Source organism: Camelus ferus, chromosome 16 (genome assembly GCF_009834535.1).
Source record: "Camelus ferus isolate YT-003-E chromosome 16, BCGSAC_Cfer_1.0, whole genome shotgun sequence".
Taxonomy (NCBI): domain Eukaryota; kingdom Metazoa; phylum Chordata; class Mammalia; order Artiodactyla; family Camelidae; genus Camelus; species Camelus ferus.
The window spans coordinates 8,447,293-8,471,731 of NC_045711.1; the positions used below are offsets into that span (position 1 = coordinate 8,447,293).

Sequence of the window (24,439 nt, forward strand, 5' to 3'; positions counted from 1 at the left end):
CTTCTCATTGCTGTAGGGCTGCAGGAACCCGCTTTGCCAGCACAGAGCCAGAAGGACCTAGAAAGTTACATCTCCCTCGCAGGCCTCCCACCCTTAACCAATGACTGATGGGTGCAGGGCTATAAATACTCCTGGCTCCCTGGCCTCTGACTTGAACAGCTGAGGTAGGACTTAACACTGTCTGCATAGCTCCCTTGTGGGGCTCAGTCAAAGTGCTGCCCCTCTCCCCACCCACCCCTGGGTGGGTTTGCTTGACATCACGCCCTTGTGCAGGGTTTTCCCCTTCCCTATTTCTCTATTTCCCTACTGTTTTTCCCCTAATCCACACAAATTCTAACCTCAGGGGAATGGAACATAAGATGTGTCTTACAGTCCGATGATGTCTTGCAGTTGCTGTTGGCCAGGCAACCACAGTGGAAAGCAGCTCTGCTCACCACACCACCAACACTGCAAAAGGCAGCCATAATGGTACCATTGTGTTCGCCTGTGTGTGTGCTAACTTGGGTTTTCTTGTGGCGTGAATGGACTGTTACTCTACTTTTTGGTGAATAAAGCACCTAAGGACTATTTGAGGAAAGAATATGAATCCTGATTGTTGTCTAAAAACGTCTATAAAATCCTTTTGAAAAGATCAAAAAGGAAGCAATATCAAAACTCCAAAGTAGATGTCAAAGATCTGGGGAGAAACTCCTCGGGACGGTAGTGAAACATTCCTTTAAGAAATGCCTTTCTTTGATGGCAGAGAGGATGTTACTGTGAAAAATGCAGATGACAGCTCTGATTTAAAAGAGAGATTCAGAAGAGCTCCATTCTGAGTAGATAGAAGTTTTAGGAATATTGTGATTTATTTGTGTTTCATTTTCCTTTACATATACCCATGATAAAAATCTTTGTTCAAACAGCTCTTAGATTTACTTAAAAGGCCATAAGACAGAATTCAAAGTACTGTGTCATATTTCAGATGCTTTTTTTTTTTTTCATTTTTAGTGATACATAAGATAATGGTAAGTCTTACAACTGACAGAGTCTTAAGTTTGGTGAAATACTAATCAGGAATATGGAACTCAAAGAGACAGAAGGAATGAAATCAATGAACAATCTTAGCAACACTGGGAAAAGTGAGGTAACCTCGCAGACTTTTCACCTTGTATGATTCATAGTAGGCGCTCCATTTGTGAGTGAGGAACCACCATTTTGTCACATTCTTGAAATTTTGTAGACTTCAGTCTATTAAATACTTCTTATTCCTCCAAAGTGTGTCTATGTGTGCACATAGAAATGTATGTGTGTATGCACACATATACCCTATTTCTTTCAGATTTTCCTTATTTTGAGCCCTTGAACCACTCAGAGAAGTAATCCATGCATTTAATTTGGTGCCAGCTTTTTATTTTTGCGTGGCGATCATGGAACTATGTATAACCCATGTGATCACCGTACAAAAATAAAAAATTGGCATTAGATTAAATGCATGGATTACCTCCCTGAAACTACTCAGTAGATAGAAAAAGGAACTACCCACAAACATCTTTTCATACTTCATTTCAGAGAAATATCTGACCTGAACTGTCTATGGGCCAAGATAACTTTATTATTCACTGAATTTTGTTCTGTCTTCCTGTTTCCTCTACTTGTATTTTGCTGATGAAAGATGAATTTCTCCATTGTGAAACAGCACAGTTAAGCAATTCCGGTGGGCTTAGTTATGGATGGGACAATTTCTACACTTTCAGAGTCCCAGTGGCAATCCATAGCTCCCTCGTGTCAAATCAAGTCTTCAGCAACATGATTAATTAACCTAAAAGAGTAGAAGTTGAACACTGTTGCCTTGAAATGCACATGCATTTTGCTTTTAGGCTTTATCTACCCTTCCATACCAAAAAGCATTCTGTTGTATTTTTTTCAAAACCTTGGGCAAACCAACAACGTTTATGTATGTGCTTTATAATCCTTCCACCACAATCACACTGTGAGTTTTATGGTCAAACTTATGCAGCATATATTTCCTTCTTCAGAAAAACCCATTGTATTGTTCCAACTTTAATAGAACTAATTAGTGTGGATGTGCTTAGTTAAACTCCTATCTCATTTAAAAAAAAATTCACTTTGTTTTTTTCTTCCAGAAGCAGGAAAGAGCTAAAAGTTTTTGAAAGCAAGAAACTTTCAAAATTTATTCTGTAAACATGTATTGAACGTTACCGTACCACATCCTATGGGAGGGATAAAACATAGTGTATAAACTCTGACTTAAAGGACTCAAATCTACTAGGAGAGACATAAGCCTCCTTTTCCCACCCAAAATAATTGCAAAGATAGTGTGTTAGAGGCTTTATTAAAAGGTTTAAGGTCATGGGGGAATGGGGGAGTGTTTTAGAGCATAACTCCTCCCAGTTAAACTTCTCACCCTCCAGGGTTTAGATTAAAAACACCCCAATGCAACAACAGACAGATAAAAAACAACAGACTACCTGAGCCAATTTTCTATCTTCCCATTTCCCTCCCAGCGCCACCTGGTTTACTCACCTAGCTGCTGATGTTGGGTGGGACAGCCGCAGTGAGAGAGACCAGTTGGCTTTAACCCGGGTTCTGATTCTTGTTGCCATGCAGAGAGGACGCACAAAAAGAGAGGGTAGGACCAGATTTCAAGCCTTTAAGACTCAGTGACCCAGTGCACTTACTAACTTCCTAACAAGTAAGTTAGTAGATAAGTGTAGTCCCCCAGTGCGTGTCTGGACAAACAGGCTTGCGACTCCTCTTGGGGTCTTGGGGTGGAAGTTCTTTCTCCACCACCCCAAGGAGGGAGGAGGGACTGGACACGAATGAAAAAGATATAGAGGTGGCCTCTGGAGAGGGCCAGTGCCGGGTGTGGGGAAGGTGGCAGGGCCAGGATCTCCACAGGAGAGGTGAGCTGAGACTGGTGTCTTGAAGGATTAGAAGGAATCTGATGAGGGAATGAGGCAGGAGAAGGTCCCTAGGCAGATGGAACCATCTAGTTGAGTGACTGTTGGGGTTTGATAAATGAGGCTGGAGGGAAAGTGGAAGGGGTCCGACAATGGCAGGTGCTGGATACTGAAGAGCAGCAAGGGGGGCAACAGAATCAAGTTTGTGTGTCAGAAAGATAATTCTGACTGAGGTGCGGTGGGGACATTGACGGGGACAGGTGTGGGAGGCAGGCAGAAAGGTGTATATTTACTCATTGCCATTATCCTGGCAATAAACGAGAAAGACCTAAAAAACAAATAGGCAGTGTTTGCATGGATCCGAGAAAGGGGACTATATTATTAAATGTTCTAGAAACTTCTAGAAAAATGCCTTGTTCTTTATCCCACAGCCCACCAAGTGTGTAAGTCACTACCTGAGAGTGTAGAGGCAAAGACGGGCCAGAACTGTTACTCGGAAGGAGCTCCCTCCATGAGGGAAACACCAGGGTTAGGGAGTAAATGATCACGACCAGTACTAATTTCAGTCACCTTGGGGTTCCCTCCATTCTTTGGAGTCATTGGTAAACCCTGGGAGGCTTATCTAGTGCCAGGGCACTCTGGGTTTGGATGGTCTGATGTCATTGTCCCAAACTGGGTCTTATGGAGAGGCCATGTGGATTGAGTGGAAAAAAATCCCCCCTTAGGTCCAGTGGGTCTTCCTGTTACTCCTGTGATCCTTTTAGGTCCATGGAATTCAATCTTATCTTCCAGTCTGGACCACACTGTGCCAGAGGATGCTCACCGACATTGTCCAAGGCCCCGTCTGCCTATACATACCGTGCAATCATTTCAATCCTAGGGTACAGAGAGGCAGGGGCCTCTGCTCTCAAAACTAAAACATAAAATTGGGGTTTTGCTGCTCCCAGGAAGCTAGCCCAGGAGGTGGGGTCTGGCCCCTTTCTCTGAGCTGCACCAATGTTTTTGCTTCTCCTCCCCTCCCACAGCCAGGGGAATGATTTCCTACACAGGGAGGAGGGAAGCCCTGCTCTTCTTCATCTGTGCTTTCAAATCTCTCATCTAAATCATGAATCCTTTTCTAGTTCCCTAAGGAGCCAGACTTTTGGAACTCAAAAGAGCATGCGTTCCTCTGCTTTCTGATGTCACACACCTTTCTTGAGGCAATGAACATGAAATGGTCTAGAAGTTCAGATACAGGATAGAGAAGGCGGAGGAAGAAAATGAACAGAAAAAAGCTTTAATTTCAGCTGAATGTCCTTTGCATGAGACACAAATCACACAGGACCACAGCTGCTCTGCATTGTATCCCTAGGACTTTGTGAAGTGTCTGCCATCTGGTAGCACTCAGTATGTCTTTAAGGGAATAAGGGAATAGAAGGGCATGAGAGTTAAACTGGGACCTAAGTCAGGGACAGCGTATTACACATTCAATTTGGCAAGGATATACTGAACACCTACTAGGTGACAGGCACTGGGTTAGACCCTCCTCCATGGTGCTAGGTCCTTCTTACAGGGGTGAACAGACAAATTCCCATCATCATGGAGCTGACTCCCTTTCTTAAGACAATAAACAAACAGATCGTTACAAGCTGATAAACAATATAAAAGGAATAAACACAGCCATAAGTTGGTGATGCGGGAACAGGAATGGGCAGGGGTCAGAGCTATTCATCTGCTGCCTTTTCCTTCCAACCACCCCTTGTACCCTGAGAATGCAATTCACACTTAAAAATAGTATTAGTTAGATGTAAAAAAAGTCATATGAAGAAAATACGTACAAAATTGCATTTAATGTTTACATAATCGTCACGCAGGCACAATGATATTACATGTGAGCTTTGGTTAAAACATCTTGGGTTTTTTATTTCCAAAGTGAAGTTCCACAGGCGTATTCTATTTCAAGTTCTTCTCATCCTCTCAAAATTTCTATGTGACAGAGTATACAAGTGGTTTTAATGTTAGCTTAGTTCTTTTTGTTCGGTATATTGCAAAATTCAAGTTTGTTGACCTTTGAAATAGCTGCGTTTTACTTAACAGAGAAAATAAAAATGTCCATTTTCCCCTCGAAAAAGGACAATATTTTCTAATTTTGCAAACACTTTGTGAAAGTATCATTTGACTCCGTATTTTTCCAGCTGCTTAGCATTTATTATTGGAGAGGCCCTTCACGCAGTATGTGCCTCTCCTTTCATTTCTAGTCAAGGGGTGCTGTTATTATTTTGGAATTATTCAAATTTAAGAGAGTGAGAAAGGGCTTCTCTTTAGGGTTTTTTTTTTTTTTTTATTAAACAAAATCCTAGCTTCTTACTCCTTTAAGGAAAAAATAAAAGGTTTTTGAGAAAAAAGAAAAGACAGGAAAAAAGCTTTTAGATTGTGAGCTTCCTATTTGGGACTCAGAGCTATTCGGAGGGGTGTCTTCCAGACCCTGCGTGTTGTCTGGCATCAGGCAGGTGCTCCAGCATGGCTGCTGAGCTGAACTGATCTGGGAAGAGTCAGGGGGTTACTATCCTCTCCATTCAGATGGGAAAGCCAAGGCTCAGAGTGCTTTTGTATTGTGCTTTGCACTTCAGCAAGGCCTCTCACCCAAGTTAGCTCATTTAAAAGTCAGTCCTCACCACCATTATATACAGAGTAGGAAAGGTCAATACTTTCAAATAAAAAGATGACGGTCCTGATGTGTTTGACACACCGTGAACTAGTCCCTGCTAAGGACAACTAATAACTAATGATGAACGGATACAGGGATGGAAAGAATTATTCTTCTAAGGACAAAAAAAATTCAGAAAAGTTATTGGCAATCTTTGGACTAAAACAAGTCCTATAATACATAGGGGAAAAAAAGCTCTCTTACACTACTGGTGGTAGTGTAAATCAGTCTTATTTTTATGGAGGAGGATTTATGAACATCTACCAAAATTAAAAAGAACATAACTTCGGTGTCATGATTTACTTTTAGGAATAGATTTCCGTTACAGACCTACTGACACAAGAGTGCATAGATATGTGAGGAAAAGCATTGAATGACTATGAGAATGTTCACTGTGGCATTGTTAGTAACAGAAGATAACTTAAAACAGCCTCTTCATTGATAGCTTGCTGGCTACAGGAATTATGAGTTATCTGGAACGGATATTTTATACTGACATTTGAAATACAATATTATCTATTGCCATGAAAAAAAAAATGACCATAGTAAGTCAAACGAAAGATGCTTCACAGTGTGATTTCCTTTGAGTAAAAACACTCATCAAAATATTAGTGATGGCTACCTCTGGAAAGTGAGATGGGCTATGTTTTAGCTTTATGTTCAGTTCTGTACTACTTGATTTTTTTAACGGAAATGGATTATTTCTAAAATTCAAAAATTAAAGAGAAGCTATTCAATTCTGGCCATCTGGGAAGCTTTTAACTTTCTAACCAGCAGTAAGCAGACCCCAGGGAATGGTTAGCTAATGCCCTGCTTCACCACCGGGCCTAGCGCCGTGCTTGGCACATAGTTGGTGCCCAGTCAATATTCTGAGAATAAAGAAGTAAGGAAGGCTGCCCCCGGTCACTTTGGTAAAGCATATCAAGATGGAAGCAAGCACCTAAGAACATTGACAGTTTCTAACTCTAAAATCAGAGTCAGTGGGTCAATGGAGACGAGTTTACAATGACCACATCAAAGGGCTGACTTCAAGAAAGATAGGCTATCTAAATGCTATCTCACCCTAAAATAATTTGGGGGTTCTACTTGCATTAATAAGGATTCTTAATGAGTCCCCACCATATTTTCTTTGAGTGTCTCTTGGGGCATTTATCTGTTGGTTCAGGGGTCTCGGACGCATAAAGAGGAAGAAATTTCAGACAGTGCTCAAATGGTCCGGCCAGTTCAGACCCTGAACCTCCCCAGTGACATTCCTGTCATGAGTTCAGGCTGCCTGAACACTTCCTGGGACAGTGCCTCCCCTGCTTCCCGGGGAATTCTTTCCCGATGTGTTCAGCTACTGGAAGATGCCTTATTGCACCGAGCTGGAATTGCCTTTTTTGTAAAATTGAGACCCCAGGATCCAGCTCTGCTGCCGGGGTCACACACCCTGGTTCTACGTGGCTCTGCACAGTGGTGTCGAAGAAACGGGCTCTGAGACCTGCCTTGAGCCCCAGCTACCACATGTAGGTGCTGTGCGATCCCGAGGCAAAGGCTAGTAACTCTCTTCAATCCGAAACTTCTTTACAAAATGGGGATGATCATAGTTTCTACCTTGTGGGGTTGTTTTTGAGAAGATAATGAGATAATACATGCAAATTGCCCCTCACAATGGACGGCACAAAATGCCCAATAAATATTACCATTACAATTTTTATAGGCCTCTTCCATCAGGAAGCAGGGAGGAAAGGGGCACAAAAGAGCAAAGTTAACACACGAGGTGTCTGGCCATGAAGTGCGTCCTGAGGTCCCTGAGGCCAAGCGACTCTAGCATCTCCTGGGCTTTCCTCACTGGAAACAAAAACACTCCCAGCAAGGGGGGGGGGGCATTTCACACCATTAATTTGGCAACAACAAAAAGGTCTGTACTTTCACAATTACAGATACTAACTTATAAAAGTAACCTCAGGTGTTTGAGAATCTGCCTTACCTCTGGGGGTCACAAGGGAAGAGGTCCCCCAGGGTGTTCTCTCAAAACGTGTCTCCCTGAAGCTTCCTCATATCCAAATAGCTGTCAGGTGAGACACAAGTCTTCTCCAGACAGTCTGAGACTGTTCTCAGGGCTAATGACTACCTGTCATCCTGGATTTGACTTTATGTTATTATTCAAGACATAAATTACAAATTCTGCATGTATTCAGGAATGTGTGGTACAATGTATACATATACTTACACTATAGACCTATATAATATACCATATGAAATTTAGCAGACTGGGAGACTTAGAATCTGGGTCTAATTTTGACCTGGTCACTAACTCACTACGTGAACTCTTAGGATCTCAGTTTATGCATCTATAAAATGGTTACAACTGACGATTCTGACATTCTGTTCCAAGGAGCCCCAGGTTTGCACAGCAGTGCTGGGGGCTGCTTTAATTAGGCTCCAGGCCTCCATCTTGCTTTAAGCAGAACAGTGATATTAAAAAGAAAATCTGCTACATATTTTGAGATTCTGCCCTAAGAATTCATTTGAAAAATGAGTCTTTTTCACCAAAGGAGGTTTGAAAATCATGGAATTGGGCAATCCTCAAGGCTCTGACTTCCTTTTTCCTACCTGTATTTCAGAGATGGGGAGGGAGAGAGGCAGAGAGAAGGAGATGGGGGAAGGGGGAGGAGAGAGGGGAGGGGGAAGAGTGATGGCTGTGGTGGTGGGGAGAAGGGACAAGAGACTGGAAGAGGCCAGAATGACAGACAGTAGCTTCTCTGTGCTACCAGGCATGGTATGGCAACAGAGCATTCTGATTAATTAATGATTTTTGCTCACTTTCTTCCTAAGTATATTACCTAACAATATAATAGTGGATATAAATAAGTTCCTTTTTAGTATTCACTTGTACTTAATGCTCAGGGCATTTAAAATGACTTCCTCCCCACTCCACCCACCCACTTCCCAGCCCCAGGTTTAAATCATTAAACTGGGAGAATATCTTTAGCACTCCAGGTTAATGGCTCACCCCTTCCAGAAACTGTCCTGAAGCATCCTTATGATACAATAAAATAAGGTCAAAAGCATAATCAGTCTGGAGGGTGACATTAGCAATGAGGAGGTCAGTCTTGAATGCACGGCAGAGGAGTTCAAGGATGTGTCTTTTGATAGCAGAGATGCCCCTCCTCTCCTCTCCTCAAATGCTCCCTCTGGCAAGGACAAATCCCTGATGGGAGGCAGTCCCTTCGCTTTAGAAAAACGTAAGCTGCTGAAAGAAGCCTGTTGAAATGGTATCACAAAGCCGTGCCCCTGCTTGGTGAGTGTTTGGGGAGTGAAGTAGGGGGAAGGGTTTAGAGGAGAATCGTGGGGTTAGGTGGGGGCCACGTCTGACTGAAGGGGGGTCCCCCGGGCCTCTGTAGTCCCCTGAGCGCACAGCTGCAGAGCTCAGCTGCATCAACAGAGCCACAGGGCGCTGCCTGTCGGGTGACCTGACTCTGCAGGGGCAGCAGGGTGCCGGGCAAAGGGAACTGGACCAGGACACGGAATCAGTCGGAAGACGTGGGTGTCAGCTTCAGCTCCGGGATAGGGTGCTTCATTCCTCTGAACCGCTATTTCCCTAACTGAGAAACACCCACTGGCCCTGCTTCACAGGCATGCCGTTTGGTTTAAATAAAACAGGGTCTGAAAAGCATTTCGTAAATTAGAAAGCCCCATCGAGATGTAAGCAATGTTCAGTGGCCTGTGAGATAGTTGTCTAAATGTGATCCTTAGGAACCACCCCCCAAAAAGCCTGCATTTATAAATCACTTTCCTAAGATACGCATATAAAAGGTTAGCAAATTATCAAGTAAATGAAATGTTTCACTATGTTCACATAATTTTTCCTTATGTCTCAATGACAAAAACCATCATATCTGATATTCTACACAGAATTATATATAAAATTACAAAGATCTAATTACACATGAAAAAACTATACATATTATAAAATCTACATATGATTTCAAAAAACATGAGATTATTCTTAAAGAACTTCTATACTGGAAGTCAGTTTTGTAAATGCATAGTTATATCAAAATGTTTTACAAAAACAGCCTAAGTCCAGAGTTTCCATTTTGCAACTTCGTTTGGTTGTGTGTGTTTTATTCCTACTTAGATGCTGTGTCCCAGGGTCATCTACGCAGACGGGGACACCAGGGGACCACGGAGCCTCCGCTCCCCACGGAAAACCATCAGCTCTTCTGGTCAGGAAGCTCTCCAGAGCAGTCCTCTTCATGCTCCTCCGAGCAGGACAGGTTCAGCGTGCTCATCACGGGATGCATCCAGGAAGTGGTCTGTGTGACGTGACTTGAGAAGAAGAAGGAAGGCAGTTACGATCTGGAAGACTGTCCTACCCACCGTGCAAGTCATGATCCCAGCGACACTGCTGCCACCCTACTGCCGTCCCTTGAAGTAGGAAGCAGCTGGAACTGGGTCCGATACTTTTTCAAACTCTTAGGTGTGTTTTAAGGTTCAGGAAAACCCGTTTCTTTCTTTCTTCTTCGGTGAAAAAGAATGTAGGAGGATGCGTCACCTTGGACCCCTTGCTCTTCCTGACCTGTCGGCAAGTCCTGTGGCTGCCCCACTGCATCAGCTCTGGGATCTTTTCCTCCCTCTCCCTTCCCAATGCCTGGGCCACTGAAACTGCTTGTCTCTCTGCCTCTGTTCTAGTCTTCTAATGAATTCTCCACTCCAGCTGAGAGATCCTTCCAAATGACAGATCGTACACTGCTGCTCACCTGCTAAAAATTCAGCGCCAGCCAATGCCTTTCTGGATCAAATACAAAATCTATAGTGTGAAATACCTGTTTTTTTCCCCCTGCCTCAACAGTACTTTCTTTTCTGCTACAGTCTTCCTCCTTCCCGTCTTGTTTATCCAGCTAACTCATACTAATTCTAAAGAACCAAATCTCCTTTAAGATTCCTCCACCCTGTGCACATCACCAGACTGTATTGTAAATACCTGCTTAGTTTTAGGCCTTCTTACTGCATATGAAGCTCCTTAAGGACAGGAACTATGTTCTTATGTCTGAATTTACAGTGCCTAACATGTACTCAGAACAAATGACGAGGCATCTCAGGGAAAAGCAGATGCACCCAAGCAGAGGTAAGGGCGGATGTACAAAGATACAGGGCAAGTCAGGGCATGGTGAAATGTCACAAAATGTGCCCCTACCTGGTGGATGGGAGGCTGGTTCTTAGACCTAGTATCCAACTGCCAGCCTTCAGCTGGATGAATCTCGTAAACCCACTACCACCTGCCCAGGTCCTGAGTGTTGGACAGACAGCTTCTGGAATAAGATGACTTGTTTCCTCTTCTTGGATCCTCTTTCTAGCCCTGGTCCACCCCACAGCCCTATCCATCCTAGATCAGTTTCCCTTGCCTCCATCCTACCCAAACTCAACCTCGTAGCAGCATGGTGTCTTAGATCAAGTCTATCTGAGGGCTGGACTTACGAGGCTCAAATAAGATTGTGGATCTGAAAGTACCTCCCACCTTACAGGATAACATTTCCAAAGTGTGTTACAAGGGTTTTTAATACATATTATGTAACGAAGAGAATTCTATGGTCAAATAGGTTTGAGATGCACTAGTTTAAACAGAGTTAAGTAGGTTCCTTTATTGTAGGATTTCCCAGAACCTTAAACATACTAATGTGCTTTACAACTCTCCAAGAGTTTGCAACATTACTCAGACTAACACGCCCCGGTTAGCACACACAGGGCTAGTGCTCCACAGAGCACAATTTGGGGTCTACCACAAAAAAGGCACTTACTTTATCGGTTGTTGATGACAATAACGGAAAAGGTTGGATTTAGTACAAACGGTCAGTTTCCCTGTCATTGCTGGATTTGGTCTGTTTTCAGTCCTGTAGTCTAAATTCTATCCATAGCCTCCAAAACAAATTGTTCAATTCCTTTGTTTAAATGTGAAAAAATGCAGCTTTCCATCAAGGAAGATCACTTAAGAGTTTCACGATAGGGTAAAAGCGCTTAAGCTGTTTAAGAATCTAGGTGGAGGTGGCAAGATCCAGATATCTTTATTGTTTCAAAGCCTCATAGTGCAGTGAAGTGACACAGAGAATCATTATTCCCTTGACAGTAATCCACGTTACTATTATCTCTTTAAAATGGTTTAATGGAATTTCTTATTATGGAGGCTAAACTGACTAAAGCATTTGATTCTGCACAGGTTAGCTTCATTTCCAGGCCCTTTTTAAAACTGGAAAGCTGCCTAAATTGAAAGTGGTTTTAAAGAATCACCAGTGAGTGTAACGTGAGAGGGCCAGAATACCACTGCAAGGGGAAATGAGGACACGCCATCCTGTACCAAGTACCTGTTTTAAAAGGAAAAAGTTTGATGGGACAATTTGGCTAATTTTAACATTTTGGCATATTTACTTTAATGTTTATCAGCACATTTATAATGTGTTAGCCCAAAGAAGAGACTTTAATTTAAATTGTTGTAAGTATTGTGTCTTAATTTGGGAGGGTGGAAAGGAAGAAAAACAGAAACACTGAACTGGGGGATAAGTTTGGGTGCATTCTTCTTATTTGACTTAAAAAATATTCTAATACTTCAAATATTATAACTGCCCATATATGGACATTCCACTGAATTGATGACATAAAATAAGCAAAAGAACCATGTTTCAGAAAAAAAATGTAGTTACAGGTGCTGAACAAGGAATATTAGAAAGTTCCACCAGAAAGTCATCCTTGACAGGAACCTTCATTAAACACTTTTTAATAAAAAAAAAATCAACATCTGATCTATCTTCAAATACAAAAGAATACCATAAAATATTAATTGATTAATCTTTTGCTCATAGTACATTTTCCTGTACATGTTTCAAAAATACACACCTTAGCACCAAACATGCAAATACGTTCACTAGCAACAGAGGGATAATGTTCTAGGCTTCCAGTACACAGTTCACACCTGGGTCTTCTGTAGAAACATTCAGAACCCATGCTTCTAAAACTCAGGTAATGTGTGTGAAGTGCCTGGCAAAGAGCACGTATATTCAATAAATGATCATGGCTAGTTTTTTTTTTTTTTTTTATAATTAGGGCTTTCTGAATATTGTAATAAAAACTTGGAACTCTTCCTATGATGCTGGAATGGGGCCATGTGTGTGTGGACCATTCAATTTTATGTCCCAGTGAGCATTGTGACTAAAGAGCTTTGACATAATCGGTATGATGAGATAATCACAGATTTACTGGCTTGGAGAACATTCTAGTATTAGAAATATTTCCTCTCTGATTTTGTGTGCTTGGTAATTCAACTGAGAAGAGAGAGAATAAATCAGCCCTGTTGATTCTGTTTAATTAATAAAGACCCCGTGGTTCATAAAGTGAAATGCTGCTACTTAGCATGAAAAATTTAGAAGTCTGGAAAATAAATGAGACTGACTACGAAACATGCAAATCTTCCATTTGAACATACAGTACCTCTGGCAAATGTTCCTGCAGAGAATGCATCTGACCTGATTTGGGGAGCAATCGACAGCAGTTCAGGTATGTTTGAAAATCTAACAGACCTAATACTACTTGCTTCTGAATGATTGCCAAATCTGCTGCTGGAAAACAGTAACACTGGAGCAGAGGAGATGACAGTGGTGTGTTTTTTTTTTCTTTTATAATATTAGTAATTTGAAAGACATAGTTTAGAGCTTATAAAAAACCCTAACAGAACATGCTTTATTTTACTGGCAAAGAAATGTAAGTGAATTATTTAAGTCCCATTATAATTACCCTCCTTATGTTTCTTACCTCCTAACATGCAAAATGCTTTCTTTCAAAATAAAAATTTAGGACAGCCTGTTAAGAGAAGAGTGGTTTAAAGAGAAAAAGTACACCAGTTTTGTAGAAATTCATTCTTGTAACAGTCTGTGATGGTGAAAGTTCTTTTGTTAATCTTCCACTGTAGATGTTACAATTTATATGTCATTGTGAATTTAGCAAGGTTGCATGTATTATTTTATCCATTTAGGATAAAGCTGAAGAATAAGAAGTCAAAGTAATTAACTCACACTTTTCCTTTTTTGGGGGAGGGTGCTGAATAATCTTATGTACATGTATTCATATGAATCAGAAAATAAAGACAAATAAGTAAATATGTTAATCCAAACTGTTTCTGCCACCAGTATCCTGGAATCACTGGAAAATTTTACAGCTGGCCATAAACTGCAAGTAGCAATGAAAATAAAGATTTAATTAAAAAATTACCAGTTGAAAAAAATCAGAAGGCAAGCGACAACATGTTACTATATATAGAAAACCCTAAAAGGTCCACACAAAAACTACTAGAGCTGATTGAAGAATTCAGCAAGGTAGTAGGTTACAAGATTAATGTTCAAAAATCAGTTGCATTTCTTTATACTAACAATGAATCAACAGAAAAAGAAAGTAAAGAAACAATCCCCTTTAAAATAGCACCCTAAAGTAATAAAATACCTAGGAATAAATCTAATCAAAGAGGTGAAAGAATTATACACAGAAAACTATAAACTATTGATGAAGGAAATTAAAGAAAACTTTAAAAAATGGAAAGATATCCCATGCTCCTGGATTGGAAGAATCAATATTGTTAAAATGGTCACAATGCCCAAGGCAATCTAAAATTTAATGCAATCCCTATCAAATTACCCAGGACATATTTCACAGAACTAGAACAAATCATAATAAAAACCATCAAAGACCTAGAATTGCCAAAGCATTACTGAAGAGAAAGAAAGAGGCTGGAGGAATAATTCTCCCAGACTTCAGACAATACTACAGAGCTACAGTCATCAAGACAGCATGGTATTGGTACAAAAACAGACATATAGATCAATGGAACAGAATAGACAGTCCAGAAATGAACCCACAAACTTTTGGTCAACTAATCTTAGACAAAGGAGGCAAGAATATACAATGGAATAAAGACAATCTCTTCAGCAAATGATGTTGGGAAAACTGGACAGCAGCATGTAAATCAGTGAAGCTAGAAGACTCCCTTACACCATACACAAAAAATAAACTCAAAATGGATCAAAGGCTTAAACATAAGACAAGATACAATAAACTCTAGAAGAAAATATAGGCAAAACATTATCTGACATACATCTCAAAAATGCTGTCCTAGGGCAGTCTACCCAAGCAATAGAAATAAAAGCAAGAATAAATAAATGGGACCTAATTAAACTTACAAGCTTCTGCACAGCAAAGGAAACCATAACTAAAACAAAAAGACAACCTATGGAATGGGAGAAAATTTTTGCAAACAAGGAAACTGACAAAGGCTTGATCTCCAGAATGTATAAGCAGCTCATACGACATAATAAGAAAAAAATAAACAACCCAATCCAAAAATGGGTAGAAGACCTAAACAAGCAATTCTCCAAGGAAGAAATACAAATGATCAATACGCACATGAAAAAATGCTCAGTATCACTAATTATCAGAGAAATGCAAACCAAAACTACAATGAGGTATCACCTCACAACAGTCAGAATGGCCATCATTCAAAAGTCCACAAATGACAAATTCTGGAGAGGCTGTGGAGAAAAGGGAACCCTCCTACACTGCTGGTGGGAATGCAGTTTGGTACAGCCACTGTGGAAAACTGTGGAGATTCCTCAAAAGACTAGGAATAGACTTACCATATGACCCAGGAATCCCGCTCCTGGGCATCTATCCAGAAGGAACCCTACTTCAGGATGACACCTGCACCCCAATGTTCATAGCAGCCCTATTTACAATATCAAAGACATGTAAATTTCCATCGACAGATGACTGGATAAAGAAGAAGTGGTATATTTATACAATGGAATACTATTCAGCCATAAAACCTGACAACATAATGCCATTTGCAGCAACATGGATGTCCCTGGAGAATGTCATTCTAAGCGAAGTAAGCCAGAAAGAGAAAGAAAAATACCATATGAGATCACTCATATGTGGAATCTAAAAAAACAAAACAAAAAACACATAAATACAAAACAGAAACAGACTCGTAGACATAGAATATGAACTTGTTGTTGCCAAGGGGGCTGGGGGTGGGAAGGGACAGACTGGGATTTCAAAATGTAGAATAGATAAACAATATTATACTGTATAGCACAGGGAAATATATACAAGATCTTGTGGTAGCTCACAGCAAAAAAAAAAAAAGTGACAATGAACGTATGTATGTTCATGTATAACTGAAAAATTGTGCTCTACACGGGAATTTGACACAACATTGTAAAATGACTATAACTCAATAAAAAAATGTTAAAAAAATCAGAAGGCAAGAATAGAAAGTGAACCATGTCAATAAAATTACAAAAAAAAGTCACCAAACCTTGGTGAGGCAGCATGTAATCTTGTCAGACACTGGTTATGACAATGACTATAGATTAACAATAGAAAGTATACGTTCCAAGACATGTGTAAGAGAAAATTGCAAGCAATTTGTAAAAAGTTCCCTCTTACATGATTCTGGAAATATGCCCCTAAAATCAAAATGAGCACTTCTCATTAATGAACTTTGTAAATGCCACAGGACACTTGAGCATTTTGTAAACAGGCATTTGGAAATCCATTAGGGCTCTGATCAAATATTAGCAGGATCTTACTCAAATCTTTACAGTCTTGAAGACAAATTTAATTTTTATTCTGTATTTATGGCACTGTCTATAAAAAATACATCAGATATATTTTTGAAATAAAAAAATCCAATTAATAAAAAAAGCTTTAGGCCTAGATATATTTTAAGAACTTAAAGCTACAGTACTGTACTACTTATGTGTAATATTAGAAAAAATTACTATGTCACTAGACTTGTGAAAAATGAACACTGAAAAGTCCTGAAAGAAATAGGAAAATATGAAAAATACATTCTTTGAAATAACATACACAGGCTTAGACTGCTGTCAATTATTGTACAGAGCCCCAAACATTCCAAGTCTAAAGCTGGTATACAGTAACTTTTTCAAAGAAAGAAACTGTTCTACAAGTTTCAGACTACAGCTTTGGGTAACTTTTAAAAACTGATACTGTGCTGGACACCAGAAACTAACACAACATTGTAAATCAATTATACATCAATAAAAATAAATAACTAAATATACTGATGCTGTTTTTGATGGTGAGGATAAAAAACTTGCAGAAGACCTCTAAGAACATGTCCTACTGACACTGGTACCTATACACTGGGCTTTTAGGTACTAATAAGCAATTTCATAGAATTTTATAGCTCGTGTGTTTATATATTCTCATATTCGCTTTGGCGGTGTCCACTGAAATCTGCGTTGTCCATTTCACACTGTAGAGGTGCGACCAGGAGGCAGCTCCCAGGCAGAGACAACAGTTCTCAGCTCCCCTTCACCCTCATGGGAGCACATGACCAGCTCCTGCCAGTGGAAGCGGACAGAGCTGACATTTGTGTCTTGCGGGCTGGGTTTTTTAAGAAGCTGAAGTTCCCTCTCTATTCCTTCTCCTCATTCATAGTTGAATGCAGAGCCATGAGCTGGAAGGAGCTGGGGTCTCAAAATCACCACCCGAAGAAAGAAAAGCCACCCATCAAGCAAGGATTCCGGCATTGATTGGCACGTAAGTGTTAAGCCACTGAGAGGCAGCATTTGCTACGGCAGCTAGTGTCACTCTAACATACTTGAAGAGAGTGTGTCAAGACGAAGCCATGACTATTTCTTTCCCAGTAAATATACGTACAACTTTTACAAACCAAAGAGCTTGTCTTTCTAAAATACAAAAAACAGGCGATAAACGTATATTTTCAGGCTACTTTAAATACGTCAGTAATCAAAAGTCTCTGTCAGAATATAGATGAATGGAAATTAAGTTTAATTAGAAACACATCTGCAAGACCGTTGCCAAAATTTCCATATTAAATTCCCACTTAAGAGTGGAAGTGCATGAAATATAGAATCTACTTTAATTTTTAATATTCTTATTAAAATGGTAAGAATTATAATACACGTTTTAAGGCTTTCACTTAATTTATCCAATAAAATAAGTTTAATAAACATCTGACTAAATGTATTTTTCTTACTTAACCAAATTTGAAGACTTAAAAAAAACTAAAATTATTCGAAACGTGATTTCAAGCTTATCCTAATATTTTTCTATCAAAGTTAAACTGACTACACTAAAAATATAAAGATATAAATATATATATTATCATTAGAGAACTGAACATCTTAAAATCACAAAGCCAGAAGGAACACTGAGGAGTTCCTTATAAGATCATCTCTAATAAATCTTGCAGTGTTTTATCGGTATTATTGACTCCATAATGCTAATGACAGGAACCACTGGAGAGTGAGTGCTCTAACATAGAGACCTTCACTCCAGTAAAAAAATTATGGGATAAAAACCAAATATGCCATCAACCTTTACACTTCTCTCACGAACTTTACACACCGGTTATATGTAAGTATTAGGTGTGGTATGTGTGTACTGGATGCTGCTTTGGCCTTGTGAATACACGGGCTTAACTGTTGTTTAGAACCTTGTTTTATATTTATGTCTTATATATAATTATATTTTATAAATTTATAGTCTGATTTACGTATTTATATTATATGTTTATAATTTAAAGTAGAAAAAGTTGTTATGTTGATCACCCTCACTTTATATATGAGAAAGCTAATACTGAGAGAGATGTAGTAACTTACTCCAGGTCATAAAACGAGTGTTAGAGCCAAGATCTGGATCCAGATCGGACCTCTGAGAATTTTACTGTGTTAAACTCCTCTCTGGAGCTTTGTTATCTGGGATGATTTCAACAACAAGATATAATGGAGACTCTGGGATGGATTAAATGACCACCTGAAAAGGGCTTCTTCAGTTTTACAAGATGAAATAATGAAAGATGTGTTGACTGATTAAATCAACAATCATAGATTGTATGTCTAAAGCATTTTTAAAACATTCGCCACAAAATTCATTAACATTTTATTCAGTTAGCATGAATACAATTTTTGTGTGTGAAGCCTGCCTCCCCTGCGGTCTTGTACTTTTCACATCGTGTGGCAATTGAAGAAACTGAGGCGAAGAGCGTCCCAGTGCCCTGTCCAAGGTCACACGGTAGCAGAGGCTGGGCTCAGAGGCAGACCAGGGTCACTATTCTTTTTATAGACTATGCAGACCTGGTCTGAAATCCATGCTGCTCATGGGTTACCTGGGTTGCCTGTATGTCTCTGGGAAGGTACCCAAAGCCCGAGTCTGTTTCCCAATCTAGAAAACGTATATACCTGCCTCAACAGTGTTAAGAGATAACTATATAAATCCTCTGGTTTCTTTTTTAAAAATATTTGTTTTGTTGGTTTTTTTTTTTAATGGAGGTATTGGGGATTGAACCCAGGACCTCGTGCACTCTACTGCTGAGCTATGCCCTCCCTTCTTTATAAATCCGTTAGTTTATTACCTGACACATTCTAGGCCCATCATAACTCCCCTCCCCTCCACTTCTAACTCCCTATGTTTCTTTTCTGTTGGTGCAGTAACAAATTACCACCAATATAGTAGCTCTAAACAAAGCTAATTTCCTGGCTTAAGGTTCTGTAGCCCAGAAGTCCATCATGGTTCTCCCTGGGCTAAATCAAGGTGTTGGCAAGTCCACCTTCCTTTCTGGAGGCTCCGGGGGAGAATCTGTTTCCTTGCTTTTCCAGCTTTTAAGGCCACCGACATTCCACGACTTGTGGCCTCCAACTTCAAAGCCCAGCAACACAGCAAATCTTTGACCCTGCTTCCATTGTCTTCTCTCTCTTCCTCTGACTCTCTCCTTCTGCCTCCCTCTTCCACTGCTGAGGACTCATGTGATTAGATTGGACCCATATGAATAATACAGGATCATCTCCTTATTTTAAAGTCAGCTGATTTGCAACCTTAATTCCACCTGCAACCTTAATGCCCCTTTGCCATGGAAGCTAACATGTTCAAAGGTTCTGGGCACTAGGATACGGACATCCTCGGGAAGCCATTATTCTGCTCACCAGGCCCTTGCCTCTTAGCCACTTCTTCCACTAAAGACTAGGGCCTAAATGAAAAGGCACTGGTTTGTGTTAATTCTCGCAATTTGCCTAAAACTTGGCAAACGTGTAAGAAGAAAGAGTATACGCTACATTGTAATGGAGATTACTGGATGAAGAAAAAGAAGATGCTAGAGATCTTATGGAAAGTAATTCAAGGGAGAAGCAACTGTTATGGACTGAATTGTGCCTTTATCCCCTTCAAGTCTACATTGAAGCCCCAGACCCTAATGTGTCAGTGTTTGGAGAGAGGAACTTTGTGGAGGTAACTGGGGTTAGAGGAGATCACAGAGATGAGGCCCTGGTCCAATGGGACTGGTGTCCTTGGAAGAAGGGAAGACATGCCAGATCTTTCTGCCTTTGTGTGCACAGAGAAGAGGCCGCGTGAGAACACAGGGAGGAGGTAGCTGTCCACCTCTGAGGAAGAGAGGCCTCACAAGAAACCAGTCCTGATGGCGTCTTGATCGTGGCCTTTCGCTTCCAAAACTGTGAGAAAAACTAATTTCTACTGTTCATGCGCACCCAGTCTGCGATATTTTGGAAGTCCTAGCAGACTAATACTGCAACCAAATTTGGAAGGAAAAGTGTTAGAAAAAGTATTTGTTGACAAATTTAAATAAAGTTTCGTGGAGGCAGAGAGAATTCCCCATCTGGCTAAAGAAAAGTATAACCCTAGAAAGGGAATGGATTTTCAAAGAACTTCACCCAAGCCCAGAGGATCTTCTTGTATCATCCCAACAAAATGCTGAAAAAATGCTCCCTGCCTCAGTTCTACCTGTCATTGGTTAAATGGGGGAAGAAAAGAGTTGGACGTCTGCTGTCCATATCTGTACATTTTATTCAGTCCAGTGGGCTCTGCCATTCAGAGTAACCTCCGCCAACTGGCTGGCCTTTTGTTTAACTGACAGCTGCTCATACAGTGTTTCATATCACTTCACCCCTTCCCTTTGTAGATATTTATAGAAAATCCAGAGCAAGCTGTCGCAGGCTCCTGAGCAATGCCACCTCTGTGCTCCTGTCACAGGGCTTTGGGCTGGCTGGGGACAGGCGTAAGTGGAGGTTTGGGCTACAGGTTTCTATTTGCAGCTGTGCAAATGTTGTCATTTAAAACTTCTCCACTGGCAAACAGCAGTAGAATAAAATCAGGGAAGTGGGGGGAACATCTGTTAAGCACTCACTTTATGCTAGGTGAGTTATTTTATTCAATCCTCAAAACAATCCTGGGAGAGGTAAACTACTATCCTTGTTTTTGGCTGAGGAAAGGGGGTACCGACAATTGGAATAATATCGATTATATCGAGGTCACACTCAAAAATGTGTGGCGTAAGCATTAAAACTCTGGTCTGTCTGACACGAAAGCCTGTATTTTTTCCCCCCACCAATTGCTTGCTCAATGACAGTATTCACACATTGGATAAATATTTATTCAGTACATACCAGGCACCGTACTAGTTATCAGATATTCTAAACCAGTTATCACATAGTATCACATACATACAAACCAGTGGTTTCAATACCCTTACAATTTATTCATAGCTAAGAACTGTTTAGGGACAAAATATTAAAAAAGCTTCATATTTCCTCCTTCAAGTCCTCTGTTGGTCTCTTTGTTATAGTCTCGTTAAGAATGAAATGCTCCGGGGAGTGGGGGGTAGGATACAGCAAGCACGAGGTCCTGTGTTTAAGCCCCAATACCTCCATTAAAAAAAATAAAACCTAATTACTCCCCACCCCCAACACAAAAATAGTATACAGGGCTTTATGTCAATTACATATCAGTAAAACTGGAAGGAGGAAAAAAAAAAGACTGATTTAAAAATAAAAAATAAAATAAAATTTAAAAAAGAATGAAAAGCTCAGGATTCTCATAAACGCAAAGCCGGGGAGAAGCCTACCTGCCTTCTTCTCCCAGCTGGAGTTAGGTGCACGGAAATTGCCCTGACACCTCAGCAAGGGAGCTTCAGACTTCAGCGGTCTGTCAGTGGGCATTTCTTAACTCATTCAAAATTAATCAAAGCAGCCAAATTAATGAGGTCTTCAGAGGAAGGGCTCCTGACAGTATCTACTAAAGTGAAGCTAAAATACTCTACCAAGGGTTTAGGAAAAGTTAAAAGCAGTAGCTTTTTATTTCCAATCCAGGAACCACCCCTCCCTCCCCGCGCTCCCTTCCTCAGTCTTGCTAGTTTCTAATTACATTGGGGTCATATAACATAGACTCTACTTGCAAAATAAAATTGCAGGTAAGAAAAAATAACCTCAAATTTTTCTCTTTTGTGTTTTCTATTTTTCACTTATTTTACCAATGAGATGACACAACTTAACTTGAGCCTTCAATTAATAAGGTAAGTTGAACATGACAAATTGTATTCATACATAGGTTATGATCTATATTCTCTCCTACCTGGAAAAACCTAATAGGATGTCCTACACCAAGTTCAGGCAATCATTTAGGGTCATTAAGAAACTCTGACCGGAAAGAAATGAATAAAAAAAAAAAAAAGGAAGAAACTTGCCTATTGGAAATCAGTTTTCCTTTAGAATATTCTTAAATACTAACTCTTGCATAAGAACTTTGGGGGGGTTGCCACTGTTTATTTTATCATTCCAATGTACGATCTGCATTATTACTATTCATCTTGGCAGAGTTCTGTATTAGCAATATGCTCCAAGACCAAAGACTGCAAAGATGTGGCATGTGTCCCTCATGCCCCTCCCCCGGCATCCTTAGCAGACATCTCTGATGGATCAAGAGACCCATCAGTGAGATTGAATATGGACTCAGGATTCTTCACCGACTACACTGGAGAACGTGAGCTGAAATCTACTTGCTTTCCCTGCTCTAGGCAGAAAGTTTTGCTTTATTCAGAAATCAGACTCCTGAGTTTTTACGGATATGCATTTGTAATACTGTAAGTATAATACTTTCTGTGTAATGGAGAACAGGTTGCAGAATATGAGGAGTTCTAGCTCAGATTTCAGGAGCTGATATAAAGGTGTATCAACACAAAGGAATTGTAAGTCACGTGTAAGTAACTTGTAAAAACAAGGGATTATACCTCCTTGGAAAACCACCAACAGTGCAATTTAATGTTTGAAGCAAGTAGAGACTATTGAAATTTTGTATTGATTATACATATGTATAGTTTACATATATACTATGTTTAATTATTAATTCATATACTATATTACACATGTTACATTGTGAACGGTGTTGTTGTAATAGGCATCCTCTAGCTCCAGTAATGCCCACCTTCCTGTATCCATCCTCTTGCATAGCTTCCGCCTACACTGAACCAGGGTGGGTCTGTGAGACCAGCAGCATACGGGAGACGGTATGTGACTCACTTCTGAGATTGGTTACAAAAGACACTGCAGCTTTTGTCTTGGTATTTCTCTTGCTCCCACCCTCTCCTGGCCCTTGCTCTGGGGGAAGCCAGCTGCCACAATGTGTGCAGCTCGATGGCCCTATGGATGGATAGAGGTCCACGTGTGGTGAGGAACTGAAGCCTCACACGTGAGCTTTGGAACAAATATTCCAGCCCAGGCTACTCCTCAACCCCCAGACCTGGCTACCAACTTGCTTGCAACTCCATGAGAAACCCAGATAGAGACAGAGCCAGAGTGAACCAGAGAAACCACACTTGGGTTACTGACCCTCTGAAACTTGGGTGAGAAAATAAATTTTATTGTCTTTAGTATACAGACTTGTGGTTGCCAGGGGGGAGGTGGGTGGGAAGGGATAAACTGGGAGTTTGAGATTTGTAGATACTGACTGGTATATATAAAATAGGTAAGCAAGTTTATACTATATAGCACAGGGAAATATATTCAAGATCTTGTAGTAGCTCACAGTGAAAAAGAATATGAAAATGAATACATGTATATTCATGTGTGACTGAAGCATTGTTCTGTACACTGAACTGACACAACATTGTAAACTGACTCTATCTCAGTTAAAAAAAAGTTTATTGTCTTAAGCTGCAAAATTTTGGAAATATGTTAAGCAGCAATAGGGAATTAATACCATCATCATCACTGATCACAATGAATCTGAACCTTTCAACAGAAAACCAGTATGATGCAAGCAATGTAGCAGCTACGTCTAATGTGCGATATATATTTAAGTGTATTTTTAGTATCAAACACAACTCTTACTATAATTTTGTTAAACTGTATAACACACATATAAAATATTTGAACTTTTTAAAAGTGAAATCATGTCAAAAGACTATTATAAATTTGTAATAGTTTGCAATCTATATATAACTGTATATAGATCTGTATATAACTGTATATAAATCTGTATATAGCTGTGAAGGAAAGATAGACAGTACAATGGTCAGGTTAATCAGATAACCCATGACAGCACCATCAAGATGACTGGCATTTTGTCATCGAGCTTACGAATGCTGCAACTCCGTCTCTAAGGAGAAAATAAGAAAGTTTCCCCCTGAATGCACTGATATATACATATATATTACATAATATGTATATAGGAAGTGAGCAAGCCCTGCCTGTCCACACATGTGCACACATATATTGGAAAATACGCACACACACGTACAGACGTACACGTTTGTTAGTTCTACAAAACGCTGGCTCTAGCAATGCCAGTATTTTAATTACATTTGTCTACAGCAGGTGAAATGCTCTAAACATTGTGTCGGAAGGAAAGGAGGTGACCGCAAAGCACTAATGGGTGTGCGCTGTACACGTGGACGGACAGGACTCTGTTCAGGGAGGACTGTCTACGTCTGGGCATCCTCGGGACAGCACTGACAGCTATTCTTTTGCCTGAGGCTGGGCTTCCGTCAGTGTAACAA

General features: G+C 40.2%; 1 protein-coding gene across 4 annotated transcripts in view; it reads right to left on the minus strand.

Annotated features, from left to right (window-relative positions):
• Positions 1-4,705: 4,705 nt before the first annotated feature.
• STXBP4 (syntaxin binding protein 4) overlaps positions 4,706-24,439 on the minus strand; it is a 167,972-nt gene continuing 148,238 nt past the window's right edge. For all 4 annotated transcript variants that reach the window (XM_032498458.1, XM_014553675.2, XM_006178144.3 and 1 more), the window contains one exon: positions 4,706-9,900. In XM_032498458.1, coding sequence (XP_032354349.1) covers positions 9,786-9,900 — 115 coding nt within the window. In that variant the 3' untranslated portion in view covers positions 4,706-9,785. The remainder of the gene's footprint in view (positions 9,901-24,439) is intronic.